The sequence below is a fragment of the Leucopleurus acutus genome, assembly GCF_964270905.1.
Source record: "Leucopleurus acutus genome assembly, chromosome: 10".
Lineage (NCBI taxonomy): Eukaryota > Metazoa > Chordata > Mammalia > Artiodactyla > Delphinidae > Leucopleurus > Leucopleurus acutus.
Genome location: NC_139153.1, coordinates 947,065 through 970,537, shown reverse-complemented (window position 1 = coordinate 970,537; position 23,473 = coordinate 947,065). Strand labels below are relative to the sequence as shown.

Genomic DNA, 23,473 nt, shown 5'->3' with positions numbered 1-23,473 from the left:
GCCGGCGCGGCTCTGTCCTCTTCCGCTCGTCCGGGGGCGCCATCCTCTACCCGAGGCCGAGAAGCCTTGTCACATTGGCGGATGAGCGGGCCGGGGGAGCACGGTGTCCCGTTGCCTTTTTGCTGCGTTACGTACCAGGGGTCCAGGGGCTGGCTTGGGGCACTAGCCGCCTATACGTGACTCCCCCGGAACCCCCCTTCCCGGAATCAGGCCCAAGGGTGTCTCTTTCTCCTCCCAAGCCCACCCTGTAGCCTTGTTTTTACACGGTGGTCTGTGTGTGCTGGTGTGTGTGCTTGAGACAACACTGAGCAGTGTGAGTGTGTGGGAAAGGCTGCGTTTCTGAACTGCTTTTGAAGAATCTGCTGATTCCAACCCTGGTGGTGCCACTTACATGCTGTGTGAGATCAAGAAAGTGGCCTAACCTCTCTGTGCCCCAGTTCCCTTTGCAGTGGCATAGTACTAGGACACACCTCATCATGTTGTGGGAACTGAATGAGACACAGGAGGTGTTTGGCACGGCGTCTGGCACTCAGTGAGTGCCATCTAAGTACTTGACGTTGGTGACGATTTTATTTTTACAGTTACTCTCTGTTTCTGGCAGGTGACTCTGGTTTCTGTTAAGGTGCTGATATAAAAATTCGTTCCCGGTATGTGTAAGTTTTAAAGGTCTATTTAAAGGAGAATATTAAATAAATAATAGTTCTGCTGTCTTAAAGATTATGGCTGCAAATGCTATGATAGGTCTCAAATGGCAGAGGGGCAGGAAACAGTTCACAGACAAACCAGAAGTTCCCTATTATGACTTTCCAGACAAACGGGACAGAGAGCCTTGGCGAGCATCCAGTTCACGCCCAGAATGGCCTGCGGGCAGGGCTGCTGCTGCTCTGGGCCCAGGGCCTGGATTCCCGGTTATCTACACCCCCAGCCGGCCCCCAATCTCCCCTACACCCGCATTGGGACCAGAGTTCTCTGTAGGGTCCCAGCCCCTGGCGTCCTTAGGAAGGAGTCTCGGTCCCTGTGCTGCCACCTGGTGGCCAAAGTTGAGGACAACATCTCAGCCCATTCCCATCCAGGAAAGTCCCTGGAGGCCCCTGGGGACCCAGTGTTGGGTCCTGGGGTGGGAGGGTGAGCACACCTCGCCAGAGGCCCAGGGCCTTGGCAGCTCCCCTGAGAAGACGCCAGCTGCGACCTCTGCCCTCTCACGGGAGTTCGCATGCATTCGATCCCTCGTTCAACAGGCACTGGGTACCCACTGGGTGCTGAGGCCCTAGGGGAGAACAGGACAGGGCGCCCTCTGCCCTCGTGGGCTACAGTATGGATGGGGGAGGGCATAGGAAAAGGGGCGAACATGTGCGATCACGGCAGGTGGTAAACGTGCTATGAAGAAAATAAGGGTGGGGCAGAGGGAGGTGTGCAGGGCCAGCCTCGGAGGTACCGGCAGCAGAGGTGCGTAGGCGGCGAGCTGCAGAAGGAACAGCCCTTGCGGAGGCCCTGAGGCGCCCTGCTAGTGGCTGTTGCCCTCAAATTCAGGCGTTAAACATTTCAATTTCGCTCACAATTTAGTGGGTGAGGAATTGGGGGAGGGGCTCCGGTGGGTGCTTTTCACTGGGGATCTCATGCTACTGCGTCAGACGGCAGCTGGGACTGGTCGTCCGGAGGCCGGCCCAGGCTGGCCGACCCGATGGCTCCGTCACAGCTGGGCAGACACCGCAGCACTCGCACTCCTCACGCCCCAAGTGGGGTCTGGCTCCGGGGGTTGCTCCCACAGAGCCTCAGGCTGCCTCCTGTTGCTTCCCCGGGAACTGCTAGGGCCGCCCCAGCCTCACTCAGAGAAGCACCCGAGCGAGGATTTGCCGGCATGTTTAAAAGCACCAAGGGCGTAGAGATGCACATGCTCCTTGAACAGGAAGCAGCAAGGGGGCTCTGAGGTGGACAAGGTGGATGCGAGAAGTCGGAGAGGCAGATAGGGCGTCCACGTCCCCAGCCCGTCGTGGGCCACGGTGTGGGCTGTTCTAACTGCCCCGCTGCTGATGGACTACAGGTTGGCGGGAGGAGGGGGGAAGGCGGGAGGCTGGGCCGACTCTGGGAGAGGTGAGGGGTGTGGACCAGGGTGCGGTGGTCTCAGGGCTCCGACTATACTTTGAAAGTAGAGGGGTCAGAGGTCAGGGTGCCTCAGAGAAGCCACCCAGGGCGGCAGAGTGGCTGGAGGGGAAGCAGGCACTAGGTTGATGGTCCAAGGGACAGAGGTCCTGCCTGGCTCGAGAAGGCCTGACGGGCCTGCTGGTGACACGGCAGAGATTGGGGCCCAGTGTGGCCTGGGTGGTACCAGGAGGGCAGGGCTGGGCTTTCGGTGCTGGTCGCCAGGTGCTAGGAAGAGAGGCTGGCCAGGACAGGAGTAGCGGCTGGGAGTGACGGGAGGGGAGACTGAAGCAGGCACTCGACGCTGAAGAGGACAGGCCACGGCCAGCACCAGGAGCCCGAGGCCTGAGGCCCAGGGAGGCACATGCTGAGGGCCCGCCTGCCTTTCTTTTTTTTTTTTTTTTTTGCGGTACGCGGGCCTCTCACTGTTGTGGCCTCTCCCGTTGCGGAGCACAGGCTCCGGACGCGCAGGCTCAGCGGCCATGGCTCACGGGCCCAGCCGCTCCGCGGCATGTGGGATCCTCCCGGACCGGGGCACGAACCCGTGTCCCCTGCGTCGGCAGGCGGACTCTCAACCACTGCGCCACCAGGGAAGCCCATGCCTGCCTTTCTTTACTCCTTGTTAGTTTTACATTTTATTTATTTGGTTTGTCCATGGAGCCAAATTCAAAAACTCCACAGTTCTCTTGAATTGATGTGAAATTCAGGTACCATAAAATTACTCATTGAAAAGTGTACAATTTAGTGCCCTGACGATGTGGAAAGCAGCAGTCTTACAGGGAAGGGTCTCCTTTCCTCCTGTTCGCTCCCAGTTCCTTGTGGATCCTTCAGAGACAGTTCACGCCCACGTGTATACGTTTTCTTTGCTTTCTGTGCTATTACATTGCTCTGTTCCTTGCTTTTTTGATAGTGGCAACAATGAGAAAAATAACATCTTATCCGGTGCTGCTTCTGCACAGGTGCTGTTCTAAGACCTTCACGTGTGTTACCTCGTTTAACACTCAGATCCCATGAGGTAGCTACTGTTACTGGTTTCATTTTACAGACCAGGAAACTGAGGCACAGAGAGGCTAAGGAACTGACCCAAGGACCTACAGCTCGTGAGTGGTATAGCCAGGTTCCACTTACCTGTCTGCCATATTTAACATCTGTGAGATCCCAGTGGTTTTAAGTAGCTTTTAGGGTGTTTAAAAATCAAACTGTTTATTTGGGGATCCTTGTAGATTCAGGTGCAGTTGTAAGAAACAGTAAGAGAGACCCGGGTGCCCTGTTCCCCCGTGGTAGCGTCCTGCTGTCTGTAGCCCGAGGTCACAACCAGGACACGGATACAGTCCCCCCTTCGGTTCAGGACAGCGGAAAATGTTTTTAGTTGGTTGCCAACATTTAAAAATGAGATTTCACAAAAAGTGTGAGATTTGTGGCTTCTCTTGAGCCGTCGCCCAGAAGCAAATCCTGAGTGGAGGTCTCGGTACAGCCTGTCCGTTGGGGGCATGGGATGGGGATACCCGCGGGGCAGCTCAGCCCACTCCTGCCAGGGGCTCCCCAGAGCTGCTGCCTCCACCCATGCCCTGCCGCGGCGAGGGCGCTGGGGTATTTGCCCACCGCTGTTGCTGGTGGAGAGCTGCTCCCCAGCAGATGGGGAGGGGGCTGGCGATTCTCCAGCACTTCCAACCCCCCCTCTGAGCGGGAGGTGCAGGTACCGGCTGCTGGCGGTCACAGCTGCGTGACCTGCAGGCCCAGGCAGGGGCCTGTCCCCAGTGCCCGTAGCGGTGCCGGGCCAGGACACTGCCCGGTCCCTGGTGTCGGAGAGAGCGTTGGATGGACGGCTGCGAGCCTGCGTGCGTGTCTGCTGCTCACCCTACGAGGCAGCCTCCCCGCCACCTGGACACAAGAGTACGCTCGCTGCCCGGCCGGAGATCTGGGAGGCCGAGGGGCGGCTGGAGCCAGACCCCTTGGCTCCAGGGGCCCAGATCCCAGCTCCACCAGGACTAGCTGTGTGGCCTTGGGCAGTTTCCACACCTATGAAACGGGACAGTGGGCCCCGCAGGCCGGTGAGGGCACAGGGTGCCCCGGGTGACGTGCGGTGCTCCGAGGAGTAACCGTCCGGAGGCGTCAGCCGTCCTGCTCTCGTGCCAAGTGCAGGCCCCACGCCGGGCACCCACCTGGTGGCTGCGTGCCTCCCACCCCTTGCGTGGGGCCGCAGGGCCGGCCTGCAGCTGAGCTGGGTCCACAGCCAGGTGTGCTGCCTCCCCGGGCCCCCGGGATTCTAGCGGCCCCTGGACCTCAGCCACCCCACCCGGAGTGCGGGGCGAAGAAGCAGCACCTTCCCACAGGGGCGCTCGTGGGATGGGGCTCGCTGAGAGCCTGGGAAGGAGTGGGGCGGCCCGCACCTCGGTGGGGGCTGAGGAGGGTGTAGCTGCCGCTGGCCGGGCTCCCGCCACCCCTGTCACCCAGGGGGCAGGGAGGAGGGATACGAGGGCCACCACACTCTGTGCCGGGCCAGTGTCACGGGCCCCCCATCATCAAGACACAGACCCCACGTCGCCTGCCTGGTGTAACTCCCCCATGAGACAAACCCGAACACGAGAGCGCTCCCCATGCTGTGTCCTAGAAGACACGCCCCTCAGGGCCAGCACCCCACTAAAAGGACAAAGGAACCCTCACCCAGGCGTCCCTGGCACGGAGCCCGCCTGTCCCAGGACACCGCCCCCAGGTCAACACTGCGTGCCGCCCGCCTGGGGCCGTGACCCTCCGACCTCCGACCTCCGACCTGCGCACGGCTCCTCCCGGAGGCCCGGGGGCCAATGAGGGGCTGGAGGGGGTGGGCCTGGGGCCAGAGGACCCCGCCCAGCCGGACCTCGACTGCCCGGTCCCGCCGCGGCCCCCGCAGAGTGGGCCTCCGCCTCGCGTCCGCCAGACATGTCCAGCCTCCAGGCGCTGTGCTCCGGCCTGCCCTTGCGGCCTCTCCCAGAGAACCGGGGACGCCGGGCCGGGGTGCCCCACGCCCCGGTCAGGACCCCCGGCCTCAGCCCCGCTGAGGAGCAGGTAAGAGCCGGGCCCCCTCCCGCAGGGCCCTTTGCCCTCTGGGTGCACCGGCTGGGCAGTGCCCACGTCCTGCTCTGAGCCGTGTGTGCCAGACTGCTTCACACCCCATATCCCTCATTCTTTGCCCAGGGGCCGCCCTGGGGGATAGGAGTCCGGCCCCCATTTACTGATGGGGAGGGGCCCTGGGGCTCACGATCACCCAGCCAGCAAGCGGGGGCCTGTGGCCGCCTCCAGCCCAGGAAGGCGAAGTGAGCGCAGGAGCCGGACTGCAAGTCCCGCGCCAGCTTCCGGAGCCTGAGCCACCAGGGGCCCCCCTCCCGGCCATGACACACAGGTGTGCGCAGGCGGCTGGAATGAGGCCGAAAAAGAGCTTTCTCCTGTTTTCCTTTACTGAGGATGGCTTGACAACTTCAGGAACCCTGGGGGAGAGTGGCGAGTACAAGTGAGCGCAGAGATTAGAAGAGGGGTCCCGCCACCCGGACAGAGGCTGCCGCCCTCCCGGGGCGGCCGTGGGAGGGGGGCACAGGGCGTGCAAACTGGAGGGGCTGCCGGGGGATCAGGCGGCCTTTAGAGTTTCCACCCTGGTCACCTTCCTGCTGGGCGCCAACGCCTCGACCTTTGGCGTGGGGACCCAGAGGGCTCTGCCGCCTGCGCATCCCAGGGGACACCCTGATGGGCGGTGATGGGATCAGCTGAAGGGCGCGGGCCCTTGGAGTGGGGTGGCATGCGGTCTGGGGAGTCTGAGCTGTGGAAGGGGCTGAATCTTGGGTGTGGGTGCCCGGGGCGTGGGGATCCTGCAGCCTACTGGTCCTGGGGGACAAGGAGAAAGAGGCGTATGGCTCTGTGCCCCTCCCCCTTCCTGCTGCTCTTTGGTCTTTGACCCGGGTTCTGCTGCAATTCCCTGGGCGGTAGGAGGCCACTCCGGGGCTCCTGGTCGGGGCTGGTCACCAGAGAGACCAAGCCGTGGTTGCATGTCACCATGAGGGGCCGGGAATGGAGTTACTGATCCATCATGCCCACGCCTACCAGATCCCCCAGCTCCGGGGCTGGCAGTGTCTGGGTTTGTGAACACGAGGAGGTGCGGCGGGGCGCCTGCCCCTTCCCCCGCCCTCGCGAGGGTTGCTGCTCACCTGTACCCTTCATCACATCCTTTGTTATGTAATGAACCGGCGAACGTGTTCCCCTGAGTTCTGTGAGCCATTCTGGTGAATTATTAACCTTGAGGAGGGGCGTGGGCTCCCCATTCCTAGCTGGTTGGTCAGGAGCACAGGCGACAGTGGGGCGTGTAATTGGCGTCTGAAGCGGGCCGTCTCGTGGGGCTGAGCCCTTAGCCTGTGGGCGGGCTCTGGGCGGACTGCGGTCCACAGTGTCCCGGCTGGACTGAAGTGTAGGACGCCATCCGGGTCGGAGGAGTGGTGGGTGTTGGAGGGCCCACGCGTCCACTCCCTGCCGGGACCTGCGAGAGGACACGAGAGCTCCTCCTGGACAGGCCCAGGCCCAGGGACGGCTTCCTCTGCGGCCGGCTTTACGTTTTCCTCTGGCTGGTTTTCTGTTTTATTTAAACGTCCCTTTGAATTTTGACATAAGCTTTTAAAGGTAGTTTTAAGAGATAAGTCAAATATTATGACGTTTCCTAATCTTTTGGTGTCTCCTTCCAGACGCTTTTTGTGTGCGCACAAGGTGTGTGTGTCCATCCTTCTTAAAAGCATAAGTGGAAGCTTTCTTTTGAGGCTGTTCCTTGTGGGTGCGTTTGGAGCTGCCCCATGGTTTGAACTGTTGTTGTTTTTCGTGGTTTGGATGAACAAAGACATGCTCCACTCTTCGTTCTTCTTTAAGTGGATTTCTGTTGAAACGCAGAGGATGGACTGGCTGTCGCGTTTCAGTCACTGTGGGACTGTAGTGCAGAGGGAGGGTCTCGTCACATCCCGTTAGAAACGTCCTCGGCATCCCCGCTCCCCCACGTGCAGCTTCTCTTACCGATAGTTCCCCAAAGCGTGCCCCACCCTCAGGGGCTGTGCTGGACCTGAGCTGCCAGGTCTGAAGACCTCCCCCCACTGCTGACCATAATCCTCCGCTTCTTGAGGGCGGGGTTCTGTGGGGCTCACTTCCGGGTCTTCAGTGATGCCAGAGCTGTTTGTTGAATGAGTGAACAAGACCATGTGCTAAGCGCCCGAACCAACACCCTCTAAGAGTTCAGCGGGCAGGAGAAACCTAGGAAAGCTTCTTGGAGGAGGTGGTCTTGGCACCAGAGGCAAGGTTCCCAGACTTGGAGATCTGAGAGGCGAGGCATCTGGGACAGAAGGAGGCGGTGAGTGGAGATGCAGAGACGGGCCTGTGCAAAGTAGGCTGGGCTGGACGAGGCCCCGCGTAGGCCCAGGCTGGGTGCCGACCTCAAGAGCCAGGCCCAGCCTGGATGCCCACCAGTGTGCACTGTGTCAGAAGCCCATGAAGGTCTCGGAGCTGGAGTGTGAGCTGCTGCTCGGCATGTGCCCACAGAGAGCGAGGGCTGGTGCAGAGCTCCTAGGAGGGCAGGTGGACAGGGGCCCGGCGTGGAGGCCATGAGTGTGCAGACGGTCATCCTGGCAGCTGGCCCCCCAGTGGCCCATGTGTGCCAGGTGCCGGGCGAGCAGCCCTGTGAGGTGGGGGCCATCTGCTCCTTTTACGGAACAGGGGGCTGACGTTCAGAGAGGTGAGGTGTGCTGGCTGGAAGAGACAGGGCAGGGATTCTCGCCTCAGAGCCTCCTGGAGCACCAGCCCTGCTGCGTCATTTTCCAGCCTCCAGAGGCGCCTGCGTTCCCGGGCTCCTGGGCCCACCCTCTGTCCTCAAAGCTGGCAGCACAGCACATTGAAGTCCCTCTTTCTTACTCTGAGCCTCCCCTCTCCTCTCAGAAGGACGCTCGTAATTCCTAGGGCTGACCTGGAGAGGCAGGGTCATCTCACATCTCTAAATCCTTCCGTCATCACATCTGCAAAGTCTCTTTTGCCATGTAACACAACATATTCCCGGGGAATAAGGTGTGGAATCGTTGGGGGCCATAATTCTGTCCCCCATCCCATCAGGCACCCAGAATGTTCCAGCCCAGTGGCTGAACACGGGACTTTTATGAAATAATCCCATGACCCTAAGGGTACAGGCCACTGAGCTTGTCCGCTTCTTATGCCTTTGAGGTCAAGGTCGGGGAGATGGAGGTCTCTGGAATTCTGTCCAGTTTATGTGCGTTAGATGCTTCTGATTTTGCCAGTAAGAGCCCACTGGTAACTGCATTCTATGATTAACAGGCCACAATCTCACCTGTGAAATTCCACGTGCTACACAGCAGACCCTCCGGGGCAGACTTGCCGTGGAGCTGAGGTGGAAGCAGTGCGGCATGAGCGCCAGCTGACCCCGGGGGTGAATCCCCAAGTATGGCCCCCACGGGCTCTTCCTGGCAGCATTTGAAGTAAACTGAAGACTTTTTAACAAGGAAGCTGCAAAGCTGGGGAGGGGGAGAAGCAAGAAATGCCCCCGGCTCTGGCTTGGGTGTCTTTACAGGAACAGGAGGGCGCGGCGCTGCACTGTGTGCTAGGCCGTGCGTGTTATCTCATTAGTCCTTCCAGCAACACGGCCAAGCTGGCGCCCCGAGAGATGCAGAAACAGGCGGGCGGCCTCCCGGGCTGGTCCAGCCGGTGCTTAGCAGGGCCCGGTAGGCAGCTGTGCCTGCCTTTCCGAGCTCATTGGGAAACCGTCCCGCCTCTCCACCTGGCCTGTCCTCATGGGGCCTCCTCTGCTGAGGCTGCCCCTCATCCCCCCGGGGGGCAGGTCACACGCCTGTCCGAGTTGCATTTTCTCGTCCTGACCCCGAGAACTGCCCCCATTCAGAGCTTGGGGTATTGAATCCAGGCCAGCAGAGCTGCTGCTTTAATTCTTTCACTCAAGGAATAGTCACTGCAGGCCTGTTACGTAAATTCAGACACAGAAGATAAAGCTATTGAACAAAAGTGTAACAGAAGACAACTTTGCTGAACTAGTAGAAATGTGAAATTTCAGATACAAGGACAGTTTATCGTTGAAGGAACCCAAAGAAACCCCAACGTACAATAGTCCACGTGAAGACATATCCAGGCTAGTCTTCTGAATTTCAGGGAGAAAGAGAAATTCAGCAAATCCTGAGATGGAAATTGTCCACAGGGAGAAATAGCCCAGCAGCTGGGAAGGGGGCTTCGGGGGTCGGAACCAGTATTCGTTAGAAAATGAAATAAAAGGAGCTACCGTTGGGTAGGACGTATTAGGGCCCGTGTAGTAAGGTCACGCGTCCCGTGGAGCGTGTGTGCGTGACACGTTGCTTTTGAAACTTTTCTGTAAATGTTCAGTTTCTCTTGGCAAGCTCTGACTGGAAGCTGTACACTGATAGAAAGAACCACCCAACCTCTGCGTCGAGGTGTAACCTGGACCCCAGAGGCCCAGGCCGAGGCGACGGGCACGACCCTGAAGGGCCCAGCCCTCCTGAGCTCTGGCGCACGCCTAGCCCTGCCTGCCCTTGAAGCCGTGTCCCTGGCCTTCTGCAGCATGCCCTCCCCACGCCGGCCTCTTCCCCTCCCGCCCTGCTGCTGCGCACGGCTCGCTCGTGCCTCTCCGGGGGTCCCGGACCAGCGGCAGCAGCTGGGATCCCGTCAGAGACGTGAGTCAGAGACGCTGCGGGCGGGCCCAGCCCTCCGATGCACCTGACCCTCTGCGCGATTCTCAAGCCGCTGGAGTCTGAGCACCGCCTGTGGACGTATTTCTAGCCGCCTTTCAATTTTTCCAAGAGAGCAGGGATTACGTGCTTTATTCCACGTGGACCTTAGAGAGGGACTCGCTGTGCAAACCCTGTCAAGTCCCCGTCACTCCTGAGCTGGAGTTCCCCTCGTTGCCCTTCTTGCCCTCGGCTTCCTCCTGAACCGCCCTCCCCCTCCTCTCTCCTCCCACCCCACGTGCCCCCAGGCCCCCAGTGACACCCTTGTCGCGCAGTGCTGGACCTCAGGGCACACGGGGCAGGCTGTCCTCCTGGCCGGGTCCCGGCTCTCTGTCTCCCGGGCTGGCCCTGTGCCCTGCCTGCCCACGTGCCGGTGTCCTCAGGGCCCAGGCCGGGGCCATAGGCTCTTCTCCCGTCACCTCTGCCCGCCCGTCTTCTCTGAGGCTCACACTGCCTCCGCCTCGGTGGATGTGTGTCGAATGAATGCGTTCACACCGGCCCCTCGTCACGCCCCCAGAGCAGTTTGTTCTCCAGGGTCAGCTGGTTGAAGGCGTGGCCTCGACGTCCGCCCCCACACAGGGTCGTCACCCCGCACCCCCAGCCGCAGGCTCCTGCTGGGTGGTGGGAGGGGGAGCGCTGTGAAGGGTCCGCCGGGACCCTGGCCCTGCTTGAGCTCAACGAGACTGATGGGAGGCAAGGAGCCAATGGTGAAGCGTCCGAAGACGCAGAGCCTGTGGGAGAGAAGCGTGGAGGTGCTGAGAGTCAAGACCGCACGGTCAAGGCGGGCCCCCAAGGACGGGCGCCTGGACTGGGGCTTCGAGGAGGGGGCTCCCAGGGGGGCAGCTGGCACGGGGGCTGGGGCAGCAGGAAGGGAAGGGGCCGGACAGGAGCACGAGGGCCGTCTGGAGAAGGCTGACGGGGGCAGGAGTCGCGCGGCTCTCCACGGTGTGCGATGAGAAGCCTTAGATGCTTCTTCCTGCTCTTGGGCGCCTGTCGCCGGCTCCAGGCACTGCCCCGGGCCTCCCGGAGCTGTGTGCCGCCCGAGGCTACCGGCCACGCTGGGTGCTGCTCCGCACTTGCACAAAGAGCCTCCGGGCCTGGCTTGTCAGCCTGCCCTCCCCCCGAGTCTGCACCTGCCGCTGTAGCCACGGGCCTCGGGGCAGCCCCTCTCTGGTCCTTGCCTTGGGTCAAGCAGCCTGGTCCCCCGTTGAGCAAGAAGAGGGAGGGACTCGAGGGCTGCCGAGGGAAGCAGGAAGGGCAGTCAGGGAAGGCTTCCTGCAGGAGGCATCACGGTAGGCTGGCCCGGGGTGAGAACCAGACAGTCTCCGGACAGGGCCCTGGGTTTCTGAGTGGAACAGAGGCAAATCCAGGTGGGGAGATCTTGGCCTGGAGCCCGCACCCCCGCCATCCTCACCCCTCTCCCCTTCCCCCACCCCCAGCTGGCGCTGAGGAATGCCCTTCGGTACTTCCCCCCGGACACCCAGGAGCTGCTGGCCCCCGAGTTCGCCCAGGAGCTGCGACTGTATGGGCACATCTACATGTACCGCTTCTGCCCCGACATTGAAATGAAGTGAGTGCTGGGCCACAGATTCACAGGGGCCCAGAGTGGGAGGCTCCCTGGAGGGACCCTGCTGGGGGTCAGGACACAGTGAGGGGGAGGTCCAGGCTGTTCCCACTAGGAGGCCCATGGACGCGTCTGCCCTGGGCCAGGCTGGGGGCTGCTGCCAGGTCCTGGCAGGAGGATCTGCCTTCCTCACCGTCCCCAGGAGATGCTGCCCCTGCCCGGGCATCACACTCTGAGCACCATTGTTCTTGGAAATGCCGGAAGCGCAGACTGTCGGGAATGACCCCGCAAAGCGGGAGCCACCTGCCCTCGCTCCTGTCTGGGGCTGCTGGCCTGGCGCCCACTGCAGAATGCGTGCCCAGGAGCACTGATGGCCGAAGGAAAAGACGGATGAATCGAGTCCACCTGCAGGAGGGGCCTCAGCTTTGCTTTGCAGTCCGCTTTATCCCAGTCGGAGCCTGCCCACTGGGGACGGAGGGCAGCCTGGGCGGGAGGGGCCCGGCACAAAGCAGGAGGGCGGTTGGAACCACCTCCTGCTGGGAGTTCCAAGGCGCCTTCTGCGGGATGCCAGGGCTTGCTGTCCACCTCTGCGCCCAGCCCAGGCTGGGCCCAAGCTTTAGCAGGAAGGAAGCCTGTGCCCGCCCATCGTCAGGCCTGGCAGCTGCGCCCCCTTTGCAGGGCCTACCCAGTGGAGCAGTACCCCTGCCGGACGAGAGCGGCTGCAGCTATCATGCACATGGTCATGAACAACCTGGACCCTGCCGTGGCCCAGGTAAAGGCCAGGACACGGGGGCCAGGGACCAGCAGTGGAAACGGAATGGGAGAAACGCATGAGATGCTCTCAAGCTTTTTATTCAGAAATAATGATAGATTTGAGGGAAATCGCAAAGACCGTGCAGAGAGGACATCATCCCCTTCTCCAGGGTGCCCCCAGCAGCTGCATCTTCGGTAACTACGGTGCAGCATCAGCACCACGACACCAGCGTTGGTACAACAGACACACGTGTAATTTTACATTTTCTGATAGCCACATGCAGACTGAAAAGAAACAGATTTAATACTGTAGTTTGTCCCAATATATGCAAAATATTATCATTTAACACGTGACCATCAATGTAAATGTTCTGTAGTGTTTTTCCTACTGAGTCCTTGAAACCAGGGGTGTGTTTTACCCCTAGAGCTTGTCAGACGGGCTGTGGCTCAAGTGCTCAGTGGCTGCACGTGCCCTTCCCGGCGTCCTCGAGCGCCAGTCCGTACCTCTGACACCCGTATTCAAGGAAGGTTAGGCTTCGGGGGTCCCTGAGTATTTTACTGGAGGGTGAAAGGGTCCTAGGATGTGACCGCTCCAGGTGGTGGCGGGAGCTTCCTCAGACCCAGCTCTGACGCTCACCCCAGGCTGAGCACTTACGCGGTCACGGGTGGGCCACTGTCCCCGGGCCTTGCCCCTTCTGGCTCCTCCCCTGCCCCCCACTCGTCCTTCGGGGGCCATCGGCCACCTGGCCCCTGAGCCCGGCGCAGGCAGGGGCCTCCCTTCCAGGCCCCCATCTCAGACAGCATCGTGTCCTCCCCAGTTTCCCCAGGAGCTCGTGACCTACGGAGGAAACGGGCAGGTGTTCAGCAACTGGGCTCAGGTACGCTGGATTGTGTGGCCTAGCCCCGCCCTGACCCCAGGCCTTTCTTCCCCCATGTCCTCTGACCTGGAAGCACCTTACAGACCAGGCTCAGGACTCGGGCTGTGCCTCCCCGATGCCTGAGATCCCAGCCCTGGAGGCTACTTGGGGACGTCGGAGGTCCTGAGGGAGAGCCACTGGAGGGTAGAGGGCTGCGGGCAGGACGGCTAGGGCCTGGGGGGGGGGCTTGGGGCTGGTGCAGGGCCCCCGCTCACGGAGCCCCCGTGTTTCTCTCTCCCCGCAGTTCTGGCTGACCATGTCCTACTTGTCCCAGATGACAGAGGAGCAGACGCTGGTCATGTATAGCGGACACCCCCTGGGCCTCTTCCCCAGCAGCCCCGGGGCCCCGAGGCTGGTCATCACCAATGGGATGGTGGGTCCCAGGGCAGCGGGGAGGGCCAGGTGCCCGCACACCCGCCGAGCCATCGTCCCCAAGGGCACGGCGCTGCCCCCAGCCCTCAGCCCAGCCCTCTTGTGCAGGTCATTCCCAACTACTCCTCCAGGATGGAGTACGAGAAGCTCTTTGCCATGGGGGTTACCATGTAAGTACTGTTTCAGCTTATGTTACGGCCTTCGCCAGGCTTTATTATGAAGCAACGCAGCAACAGTAACTGCAACTTTGCAAAGCCCTCACAGTCAAAGCTCTACAGCACGGTTTCGCATTTATGTATTTTCTGCCAGTTTTCATAGATATGCCTACAGTTTTCATATAGGTGTGAGCCTACAGTTTGAATCCTACTTTTGCAACAATTTACTATCGGTTTCAAACATACAGAAAATTGACAGGATTAATAGGGAACACCAAGATTCTGTGATTAATATGCTACTAAACTCACGTGAGCGCCTATCTGTCTGTCTACGCATCCCTATATCCACGATCATTTTTTTGATGCGTCTCAAAGTATTGTTGCCTGGAATTCAGTATTTGTCCATAATTTTTTTTCTTTTTTTAATGTTTATTTATTTATTTGGCTGCGTTGGGTCTTAGTTGCAGCATGTGGGACCTTTAGTTGCAGTATGAAGACTTTCTTAGTGGCAGCATGCGGGCTTCTTAGTTGCGGCATGCGTGTGGGATCTAGTTCCCTGACCAGGGATCCAACTGGGACCCCTGCATCGGGAGCATGGAGTCTTAGCCACTGGACCGCCAGGGAAGTCCCCACAGTTTTCTTGGTCTTGAAGTGAAATTTCCATGTCACGAATGCGCAAACGCACACGTCACGTGCTCCGTTCTGTGAGCTCTGACGACGCGTGTGTCTGTGCAGCCCCTGAGCGCGCTGTCACATTAACGCTCCAATGGGAGGTGTTCCCTCAGACGTTGTAGAAGGAGCCACAGCGAGAAGGGAACCTCCTCCTGCCCGGACGCCCCAGTTCACAGCGTCTCCTGTGTGCTGCCCGACATCCCGTGTGCGTGCAGACGCTCGGCGGGGGCGACTCCACAGCCAGGGGCCACGCCCTCCGCACCTGGCCCCTCCTCGGGATTCGGGCTGACTTGCTGGGTTTCACTGGCGGTGCTCAGTTGCGCTGTTATTTATTCAGCTCACTTGCCACCTGGTTTGGGTTGTTCCCAGTGTTCTGGGGATGTAAAGAATGCGACAGGACAGCCCTGATCTGCACGTGTTTGTGGGTCTCTGGGAGCGGGGCGCTGGCGTCCTGGCCACCCCGCTGGGCCTCAGGCTGAGAGCCTATGAATGATTGTGATCATGGTCGCCGCCACTCGTTCTAGGGTTTACAGAAGCCTCCGAGCGAGGGGCCCTTATTAACCCATTTTGTGGAGGAAGAAACTGAGGCTCAGAAACCCAATTACCCTTTCCTTCGTCGTGAGTAGTTACTGTTATTATATAATAAGTTGCTGTTACTACTATTTGTTACGAGGCCTGACGCCCTCTTCTGTACCAGGGGGAGCAGAGGGACGGTCGGTGTCTGGTCGGCCTCCTGAGTGTGGCCATGGACCAGCCCCTGTGCTGCTGTCCTGCGGGCTCAGGAGAGAAGTTTAAAGGGGCAGAGCTTCAGAGTCAGACCTGGTCTGGCTGCCCCTGAGTGCTGACCCCAGGCGCCGTGAGCAGTTGACCAAAGAGAAGATGCAAATCACCACAGAGGTGGGAAGGGGTTACCTGGAGAAGGGATCTGAGAACCGCTGACCAGGGCAAACCTTTTCACCAGCAGGCTGACAAAAGCGGAGCTGGTCCCCTCCGTGGTGGGGGTACGTGGGGGAACAGGCAGCCACGGGCTGGGGTGTCAAGGTCTGTACGGCAAGGCTGGGGTGCGGGAGGGCCACATCCAGTGACTGCGGTCAAAGCCCCAGATGGAGACAACTCTGACCCCATGATTCTACCCCCAAGAGTGAACTGCAGGAGCAGCAGCAGTGGATCAGGTGCGACGAGGGATGGAATCAGAAGGCCTCCGAATCGCTTCCCAGCCCTGCCGCGTGTCCCTGGGCCCCCTGGGAGCTCGGATCTTACCTGTAAAGGCGCCACGGGTGGTGGCCACCAGGGAGCACGCCCTGCGGCGGGGTCTGATACTTTCACCCGCCTCCCTGGTAGATGTCTATCGTATCAGCACGACTCTCTTACATCCTGTCATATTCACAGAAACACGCAAGGCAGGGGTCATGACTCCCCATTTTTTGGAGGAGGAAGCAGAGGTTCTACATGGTCCAGTGCTTTGTCCCAGTTATGGGACAGGCTTGGCGTTCAGATCTGCGAGAATCAGGATCCACCCTGACCCAGAGGAGAGAAGGTCCAGAAAGTGGCTGGGGGACAGCAGCCTCGAGGGTCTCCTGACCTCAGTGGTCCTCAGGGAAGAGTAAACCTAAGGCAACAGCAAAATTTCCCATCACATTGCCAAAAACTCAACTGTTGGATAAGTATCATAGGATGCAAACAGGAGTGCCTGTGCCCTGCTGGTGAGTCACTCTGGAACGTGACGCTGTCTATTAGTATTTTAAATGTTTGCACGGTGCCCTGACACCCTGTTCCTGGATTCTACCCTGGAGGGCACGGCAGGGCCAGGGAGGTCGCTTACCGTGGCCTTGTCCTGTGGCCCAGCCGAGCCACCCGGCTGACCGACAGGGAGAGGGGACATCCTGTGCCCTCTGATGGGGTTGACTGTGGAGCCACGAAAGGTCTGCGGGTGCTGACGTGGAAAGGCCCGTACAGGCCTTGTGTGTGGGGGAAACACAGACCCAGAAACAGTGCCTACAGAACAAGGCCATTTATGCAAATAGCAATGATCGCCCACACAACACTAACGCCGTTTGCTGGCCTCTGCCCTGCGTGCCACACACGAGTCTAGGTGTCCGCTGACGGGTGGCAGAGCTCCCCTCCCCGGCCCCGGTGAGGGTGTCTGCACATCCCGGGACCAGAATCCCGCAGACTGTCCGGATTCGGGGTGTTGCCGGGAGGCCGCGGCCCGTTCCGCTCTGTGTTCCCCCGGCCCCGGGTCTCCTCCTGCAGGAGCGGCTCAGCTCCCCTGGGTTTGGCCACCACAGGAAGGCTGGTGACTCGTCCTCCCCTGGAGGTGCCGGGTCATGTCAGCTCTTGTCCACGTGGCTAAATGTTCCCCGGTGACTTTACTTTAGTTTTTAAGAGAATGAAACCTGTCTGAGGGGGAATGAAAGGTCTGAGGGGGACCAGAAATGGGGGGCTGTGGCCTTTTCTATAGCTTTCTTTTGTCTCTGAAGGAGAAGGTAGTGCTGCACTTGGGGTGATGACAGTGCGTTTCAGGCCCTGTGAAGTGGGGCGCCAGGCACCGGCTCACCCCGCTTCCCCCTCTGTGGGCAGGTACGGCCAGATGACAGCGGGCAGTTACTGCTACATTGGTCCCCAGGGCATCGTCCACGGCACAGTGGTGAGAGACGGGCCACGCCCGCCCACGGGCCTGGGGGTGGACAAGCTGGCGTGGATCGTGAGCCCGAGTCCTCGCCCTGCAGCTCACCGTGCTGAATGCCGGGCGGCGGTACCTGGGCGTCCAGGACCTGGCCGGGAAGGTCTTCGTCACCTCCGGGCTCGGCGGAATGAGTGGGGCTCAGGCCAAAGCCGCCGTCATCGTGGGGTGCGTCGGCGTGATTGCAGAGGTGAGCTGGCGGGAGCGCCTCCCTGCCCCCCCTCCAGAGCCCCCCACCCCCGCCTGCCCCCTCTTTTCTCGCCCTCACCCCCCAAGCCTCCCAGCCTGGGTCCCCAGGGCAGCGAACGCCCCTGCCTTCCAAGTGCCCGTCACCTGCCAGGGCCAGTGCCTGCCTACACTCTGCCGTGAAACCGCCACCCTGAGGCCTGGCTTCCCTTGCCCTGGGGCCCTGGAGTACAGCCTGTGAATAAGTGAGCCAGGCTCCCCCATATCGGACAGAGCGGTCGGTCGGTCGGTGGGGGGAGAGCCGGGGAGAGCGCAGGAACCTTCCCTCTGGCTCTGAGTTCCTCCGGCAGGAAGAGGGGCAGGGAGCGGAAGAGAAGGGGCGGCCGGGAGGAAAGCAGGGGGCACGCGCCCGTGGGATCTGCATGTGGCTGACAGTAAGCCTGTGACACGCACAGGTGTACTTGTTAGGAGCCCACCTGGCTGCAGGTGACGGAAAACCCGACGAGAGCAGCTGACACAAAGAGGGTTTTATTTTTCTCGCATAGCCAGCAGGGCTGGCATTGGCTCAGCAGCTCCACGTCAGGGTCAACATCTCCAGCTTCTCTTGGGCTTCCTTGTGCACACACAGTGGCTGCCCCAGCCCCAGCCATCACATCTACATTCAAGGCAGGGCACAGGGGAAGTGCCGGCTGTGGCTGACTCCATTTTAGCAGGAAAATAATGCCTTAGAAACTGCTTCTTTTACTTCAGCAGTCAGTATGGGATCATACGGACGTTCTGATCCGCAAGGGAGGCTGGAAGCGGTGGGAGGGCAGTTGTGATTAGGTAGGATGTGATTCATCCCCTGGGGCCGAGCATGGCGTCACCCTGAGCGAAATCCAGGTTTGCTGATGCGAGGCAGGAGGGGGAGTCAGTACTGACAGCAGCTCGTAGGGTCTGCCTGGCTCTGTGGGAAAGGGGGTGATCTACACCCGTGCCTCGTGGTCCCAGGTGGATGGGGCGGCCCTCATGAAACGCCACAAGCAAGGCTGGCTGATGGAAGTGACCGACAGCTTGGACCGCTGCATTGAAAGACTCAGGTAGAGTGTCCGGCTCGGGGGGAGACCGGGCTGGGACCGTCTAAATTTCTGCTTCTCGCTGGTCCCTTCCGCGAGCGTGGGGGAAGCCCGTGTGCATCCGTGGTGCCCATACCTGTGGTCTAACAGACTTCAGTAGTTTTCTCGGTGACCCCAGCGCTCGGCCACAGTTTTGCAAAGAGCATGTCTTGCGTTTCTCCCCGTGGTGCCTCAGTGCCCAGCCCAGAGCCTGGCACACAGTAGGTGCTGCTTGGATCTGCTCAACCCCTGGGAGGTGGAGCTTCCCTCAACAGGATCCCGTAGGGTTCTGCAAGGCCCGTCCTCCTCCCCAAGGGGGCTACGGCTGGTCCTGTGGCGCTGGGCCCTCCCCGCTGCGTGCTGTCTCCTCAGCTATCTCAGTGGGGCGGGGCAGGGCTGCCCCGGAGGCCGCTGATCAGGTGCCCTTTCCGAAGCATCCTCTCAACGAATTTGCTCTGCAGAACTGAGCCCCATTGGGGAGTTCACCTCTGCACAGGGGGCTCCACCTGCTGCAATTAGACTCGCCCAAGGTCTCCAGGGGGCTTATGTAAAAATGTTCAAAGACACACAGAGTGTGAGAAATATTCCCATTACCAGGACTGGGTACTTTTTGGACATAGATCTTTGAAAACTGGCAGAAAACTCTCACAGGAGAAGTTCCAACCTCCTAGTGTGGCCTGAAGGGTCTCACCTGATCTGGCCCCAGTCCTGTGGGTGCATCTGGAGCACACGTGCCCACTTGCACACCCGCACGTACACACTCCCATGCTCACACACGCTTTCAACCACTGTGACATTTCTGTCATCTCTAAATTTCCCTCTTCCATATGCCGGCTCCCTCTCGTCACACACAGTTTGGGTCCTTAATTCTGCGGTCACACGCATGAACACACACACAGTCCACATCAGTGTCACAAATGCCTGAAGCAGCCGTCTGGTCCCATTTCTGCTCCCTGAGCTGCGGAGATGCAGAGATGGGACCCTCCCATGTCTGTGGGGTTTTCATGTATTCAAATCTGTTTCCCCCAAACATGCTTTCATTTTTTGTCCTTTTATTTTTCCAAATAATGTTTGTTTATTTATTTATTATTATTTTGGCTGCATCGGCCCTTTGTTGCTGTGCGCGGGCTTTCTCTAGTTGCAGCGAGTGGGGGCTACTCTTCGTTGCGGTGCGTGGGCTTCTCATCGCAGTGGCTTTTCTCGTTGCGGAGCACGGGCTCTAGGCGCGCGGGCTTTAGTAGTTGTGGCTCGCAGGCTCAGTAGTTGTGGCTCGTGGGCTCGAGAGCACAGGCTCAGTAGTTGTGGCTCACGGGCTCAGTAGTTGTGGCTCACGGGTTCAGTAGTTGTGGCTCGCGGGCTCAGTAGTTGTGGCTTGTGGGCTCTAGAGCACAGGCTCAGTAGTTGTGGTGCACGGGCTTAGCTGCTCCGCGGCACGTAGGATCTTCCTGGCCAGGGCTCGAACCCCTGTCACCCACATTGGCAGGCGGATTCTTTACCACTGTGCCACCAGGGAAGTCCCGCAAATAATGTTTAGAGCCACCTTTTGTGACATCTGCTACTTAAGGATCGCCTTGAGTGGGTTCTACAAACATCCCTTTTAGAGTCCTCGCAGCAGCAGCCCTAATTCTACTGATCGAATTCTACACCTTGGGGGGGGGAGGGGTGGTCACCTTTGCCAGCCAGTCCTCCCGAGGGCATTCAAGTCTGCTGTTCCCCTCAGGCCTGGGTCCTCAAAAGACACACCTCATGGGTCCCTGCATCTCAGGCCTACGCTCACACGTGGTGCTTTGGGTGCCTCCTGGGCCTTCTGCATCCCCACCAGCTTGGGGCCTGTGTGTTGGGGGTGGGTAGCCGTGGGCAGGTGCGGTGGGGCCATCTGTCCTGCCCTTGCCCCTTCCAGGGAAGCGAGGAAGAGGAAGGAGGCCCTCAGCCTTGGGTACCATGGCAACGTGGTGGATCTTTGGTAAGTGGGGGGAGTTGGCAGCCTCGAGGACACCGGGTGAGCCCCCCCAGCCAAGGTCCCGGGCCAGGTGCTCCCGGGACACAAGGCTTCCAGTGTCAGCTTGAGGCTCTGCTCCCAACCTTCATGGCCCGGATCCTGGCCGAGCTCACGGCAGCCTTTGCCCAGCCGGGCAGCCCTCCCGCCAGGGATCTTTCCAGAGGGAAAGCAGGATGAGCCTCCATGCCTGACGACTGGGCGTGTGGGCTGGGAAACGCTGCGTGCCCCCCTGGCTGGACCCTGAGCTCGGGCCCCGGCACTGCCTGCCCTGCCCTGACCACCTGAGTCTCCCCAGGGAGCGCCTGGTCCGTGAGCTGGACACGACGGGGGAGCTTTTGGTGGACCTGGGGTCAGACCAGACGTCCTGCCACAACCCGTTCAACGGTGGCTACTACCCCGTGCAGCTGGGCTTCGCAGAGGCCCAGAGCCTCATGGCCTCCGACCCTGCTGCCTTCAAAGCCCTGGTCCAGGAAAGGTGATGCAGGTCCCAGGGCTGCTCGGGGGAGGGATGGGGGTACACATGGCCTGCAGGAACTTTGGACTGGGAGGCTCTGGCCTCTGCCCAGTTCTCCTGGGGCAGCTGTGTGGCCTCGGGCAAGACCCTTAACCTCTCTGGGCCTCTGTCTCTTCCTCTGTCACACGGGGTCATGGGCTCCCTGGCCTGTGGGTATGCTGGGAACAGACTGGGGTGACATTTGCAAAACACTGGGGGCAGCTTCCAGCACGTGCGAGTGCTGAGCAGGTGCTGGTGGAGGGGAGCCTGAGGCGCTTCTGCAAGAGGCCGTTGCTTATTCAGCACTGAGTCTGGTCCCGGCGCCGGGCTGGCTGGCTGACGACCCGACCCACAGGCGCTAGCTTAGGGGCTGCCTGCAGGGTCCTGAAGGGTAGGGGGACCTGAGGAGCCGGCACGGACCGGGGCTTCCAGGAAGGAGGCGCCGGGGCAGGAGGCAGCAAGGGGTGGAGCCAGGAGGGGTAGGGTCAGGTGGGGGTGGAGCCTGGGGAGGAGCCAGTCAGGGGTGGAGCCAGGAGGGGCGGGGTCAGCAGGGGTGGAGCCAGGAGGGGTGTGGTCAGCTGGGGTGGAGCCAGGAGGGGTGGGGTCAGGTGGGGTGGAGCCTGGGGGAGGAGCCAGTCAGGGGTGGAGCCAGGAGGGGTGGGGCCAGGAGGGTGGAACCAGGAGGGGTGGGGTCAGCAGGGGTGGAGCCAGGAGGGTGGAACCAGGAGGGGTGGGGTCAGCAGGGGGTGGAGCCAGGAGGGGTGGGGTCAGCTGGGTGGAGCCAGGAGGGGTGGGGTCAGCTGGGGGAAGAGTCAGCAGGGAGGTGGGGCTCGTGGGGTTCGGCTGCGGTTTCAGCCCCGGCGGGCGGTGCTGAGCTGACCACTGACCGCACCTCTCGCAGCCTGAGGAGGCACGTCTCGGCCATCAACAGGCTGGCCCAGGAGAACTTCTTCTTTTGGGACTATGGCAACGCCTTCCTCTTGGAGGCCCAGAGAGCAGGTGAGCGAGAAGGGAGGAGGGTTCCCTCTCTGCAGGCCTCGTGGGCGGGGCAGTGTGGCCCGCGGGTTGACTCCACGTGTCCCTTCTGGAAGCTGGCCCTGCCGGGGCCTTGGTCTCGCTGGGCCTCGGTTTCTCCAGGTGACGCTGGGTCTCCGCGCACAGGGGCTGACGTGGGGAAGACGGGCGCCGACAGGACGGAGTTCCGCTATCCCTCGTACGTCCAGCACATTATGGGGTGAGTAATGGGCCCTTCCAGCGTCTGTCGTAGACATGCAGGTCTGAAGATCTCCTCCTCTCCCCACTGCTCAGGCCACGTGCTGAGGCCTGCATTCGGCCCCAAGTGGTCACGGCACCGGGTCACGGGCTTTCCACCCCAAAATGCAGGGGGAAAGGAGCTGAAAACGAGAGACCCTGTGCAGGGCCTCAGGGAGAGAACAGGATCGGCCACGCCCGAGCCACGAGTGGGCGGCGGAGGGCCTGATCCCTGCAGCCCGTGTGCTTCCCTGGCCACGTGGGCCGGAACAAGCAGGGACCAGGGAGCGGCCGGAGGGAGAGGACAGGGTGGAGTTCGGGCCTGAGCCGCTGGGTCGGGTGGGGTGGGCAGCAGCCCCGGATCTGCACCGGAGGGGACCCCCGGGGGGCGAGAGAGGCCCGCGTCCTTCTGAGGTTCACTGTGGGAGGGGAGGGGCCAGAGTTGGGCCAGGGCCACTGGGGTGTCCCCAGGGGGCAGTGGGAAGGGAGCCCAGCAGGGGCTGGGTGGGCGCGGGAGCCCAGGGAGGCCCCTGCATTCCTCTGCCTGGAGTCCCCTCGGAAGGTCAGCCCACTTAAAGCAGATTTGGCTTTAAGTTTACTGTTTGTCCCAATATTTAGTTTCAGTTGCCTGGTTTTCAGGTTGTCTCCAACAGCAACTTAAGGAATTTCTGCTTGTCTGTGTCCCAGCTCCCTGCTTCTGCAGCCAGAGATGGTACAGCTCTGAGAGGGGAGCTGGGGGAAAGGACACCGAGGGGACAGAGGGGGCTGGGGGAAGTTACCGTCCAGTTCGTGGCTTGGGGGCTTCCGGCAGCCATCGTGGACACCGACGCCCACTCACTGCACAGGCCCCCACGAACCACCGCCTGGCGCACAGCCCTCACCTCCTCAGTTCTGGAGCACCTGCGGCCTCGCCGACCATGGACCGTGGTGACCCCAGCCAGGGGTGCAGCCAGCCTGGAAGCCCCCAGCTGACGAGCCTTTTGCCCTTGCAGGGACATATTCTCCCAGGGCTTTGGGCCTTTCCGCTGGGTGTGCACGTCCGGGGACCCGCAGGACCTGGTGGTCACGGATCAGCTGGCCACGTCAGTGCTGGAGGAGGCCATTGCTGGTGGAGGTGAGGCTGTTGGTTGGAGATGCTGGCGCACGGTGACCCCCAGAGGCACCTGCCTGGCGGTGCTGGGCAACCTGGACACGTGGTCCCCTGCCTGGCCCCGTGGGCACAGGACACATCCTTGGGTGGTGCCTGTTGATGGTGTTCTGCCTCCCTGTAGCTGCCCCTGTGTCCATCTGCTCCATTCCCCCGTGTCCAGGCCCCTCTGCGTCTCCGTGTCACAGCTGCTCCAGGCCATCTGTGGGTCCGTCTGTGGACACAGACGGGTGCCTCTGCCCTGCAGCCTTCGCGAGGAGGGTCTGTGCCACCCCCCACCGTGGGGCAGGG

General features: G+C 60.9%; 1 protein-coding gene across 4 annotated transcripts in view; it reads left to right on the top strand.

Moving 5' to 3' along the window:
• The window catches only part of UROC1 (urocanate hydratase 1), a 37,955-nt gene that overhangs the window by 1,137 nt on the left and 13,345 nt on the right, over positions 1-23,473 (top strand). The window contains exons 1-14 of one of the 4 annotated variants that reach the window (XM_082847757.1): positions 5,031-5,184; positions 11,336-11,466; positions 12,139-12,232; positions 13,032-13,091; positions 13,375-13,503; positions 13,611-13,672; positions 16,910-16,976; positions 17,059-17,202; positions 18,189-18,277; positions 20,193-20,255; positions 20,587-20,766; positions 21,686-21,783; positions 21,946-22,018; positions 23,028-23,149. In XM_082847757.1, coding sequence (XP_082703883.1) covers positions 5,059-5,184; positions 11,336-11,466; positions 12,139-12,232; positions 13,032-13,091; positions 13,375-13,503; positions 13,611-13,672; positions 16,910-16,976; positions 17,059-17,202; positions 18,189-18,277; positions 20,193-20,255; positions 20,587-20,766; positions 21,686-21,783; positions 21,946-22,018; positions 23,028-23,149 — 1,438 coding nt within the window. In that variant the 5' untranslated portion in view covers positions 5,031-5,058. Of the gene's footprint in view, positions 1-5,030; positions 5,185-5,483; positions 5,627-11,335; positions 11,467-12,138; positions 12,233-13,031; positions 13,092-13,374; positions 13,504-13,610; positions 13,673-16,909; positions 16,977-17,058; positions 17,203-18,188; positions 18,278-20,192; positions 20,256-20,586; positions 20,767-21,685; positions 21,784-21,945; positions 22,019-23,027; positions 23,150-23,473 lie in introns of those variants that run through there. The other 3 variants (XM_082847760.1, XM_082847758.1, XM_082847759.1) reach the window with 3 other exon arrangements.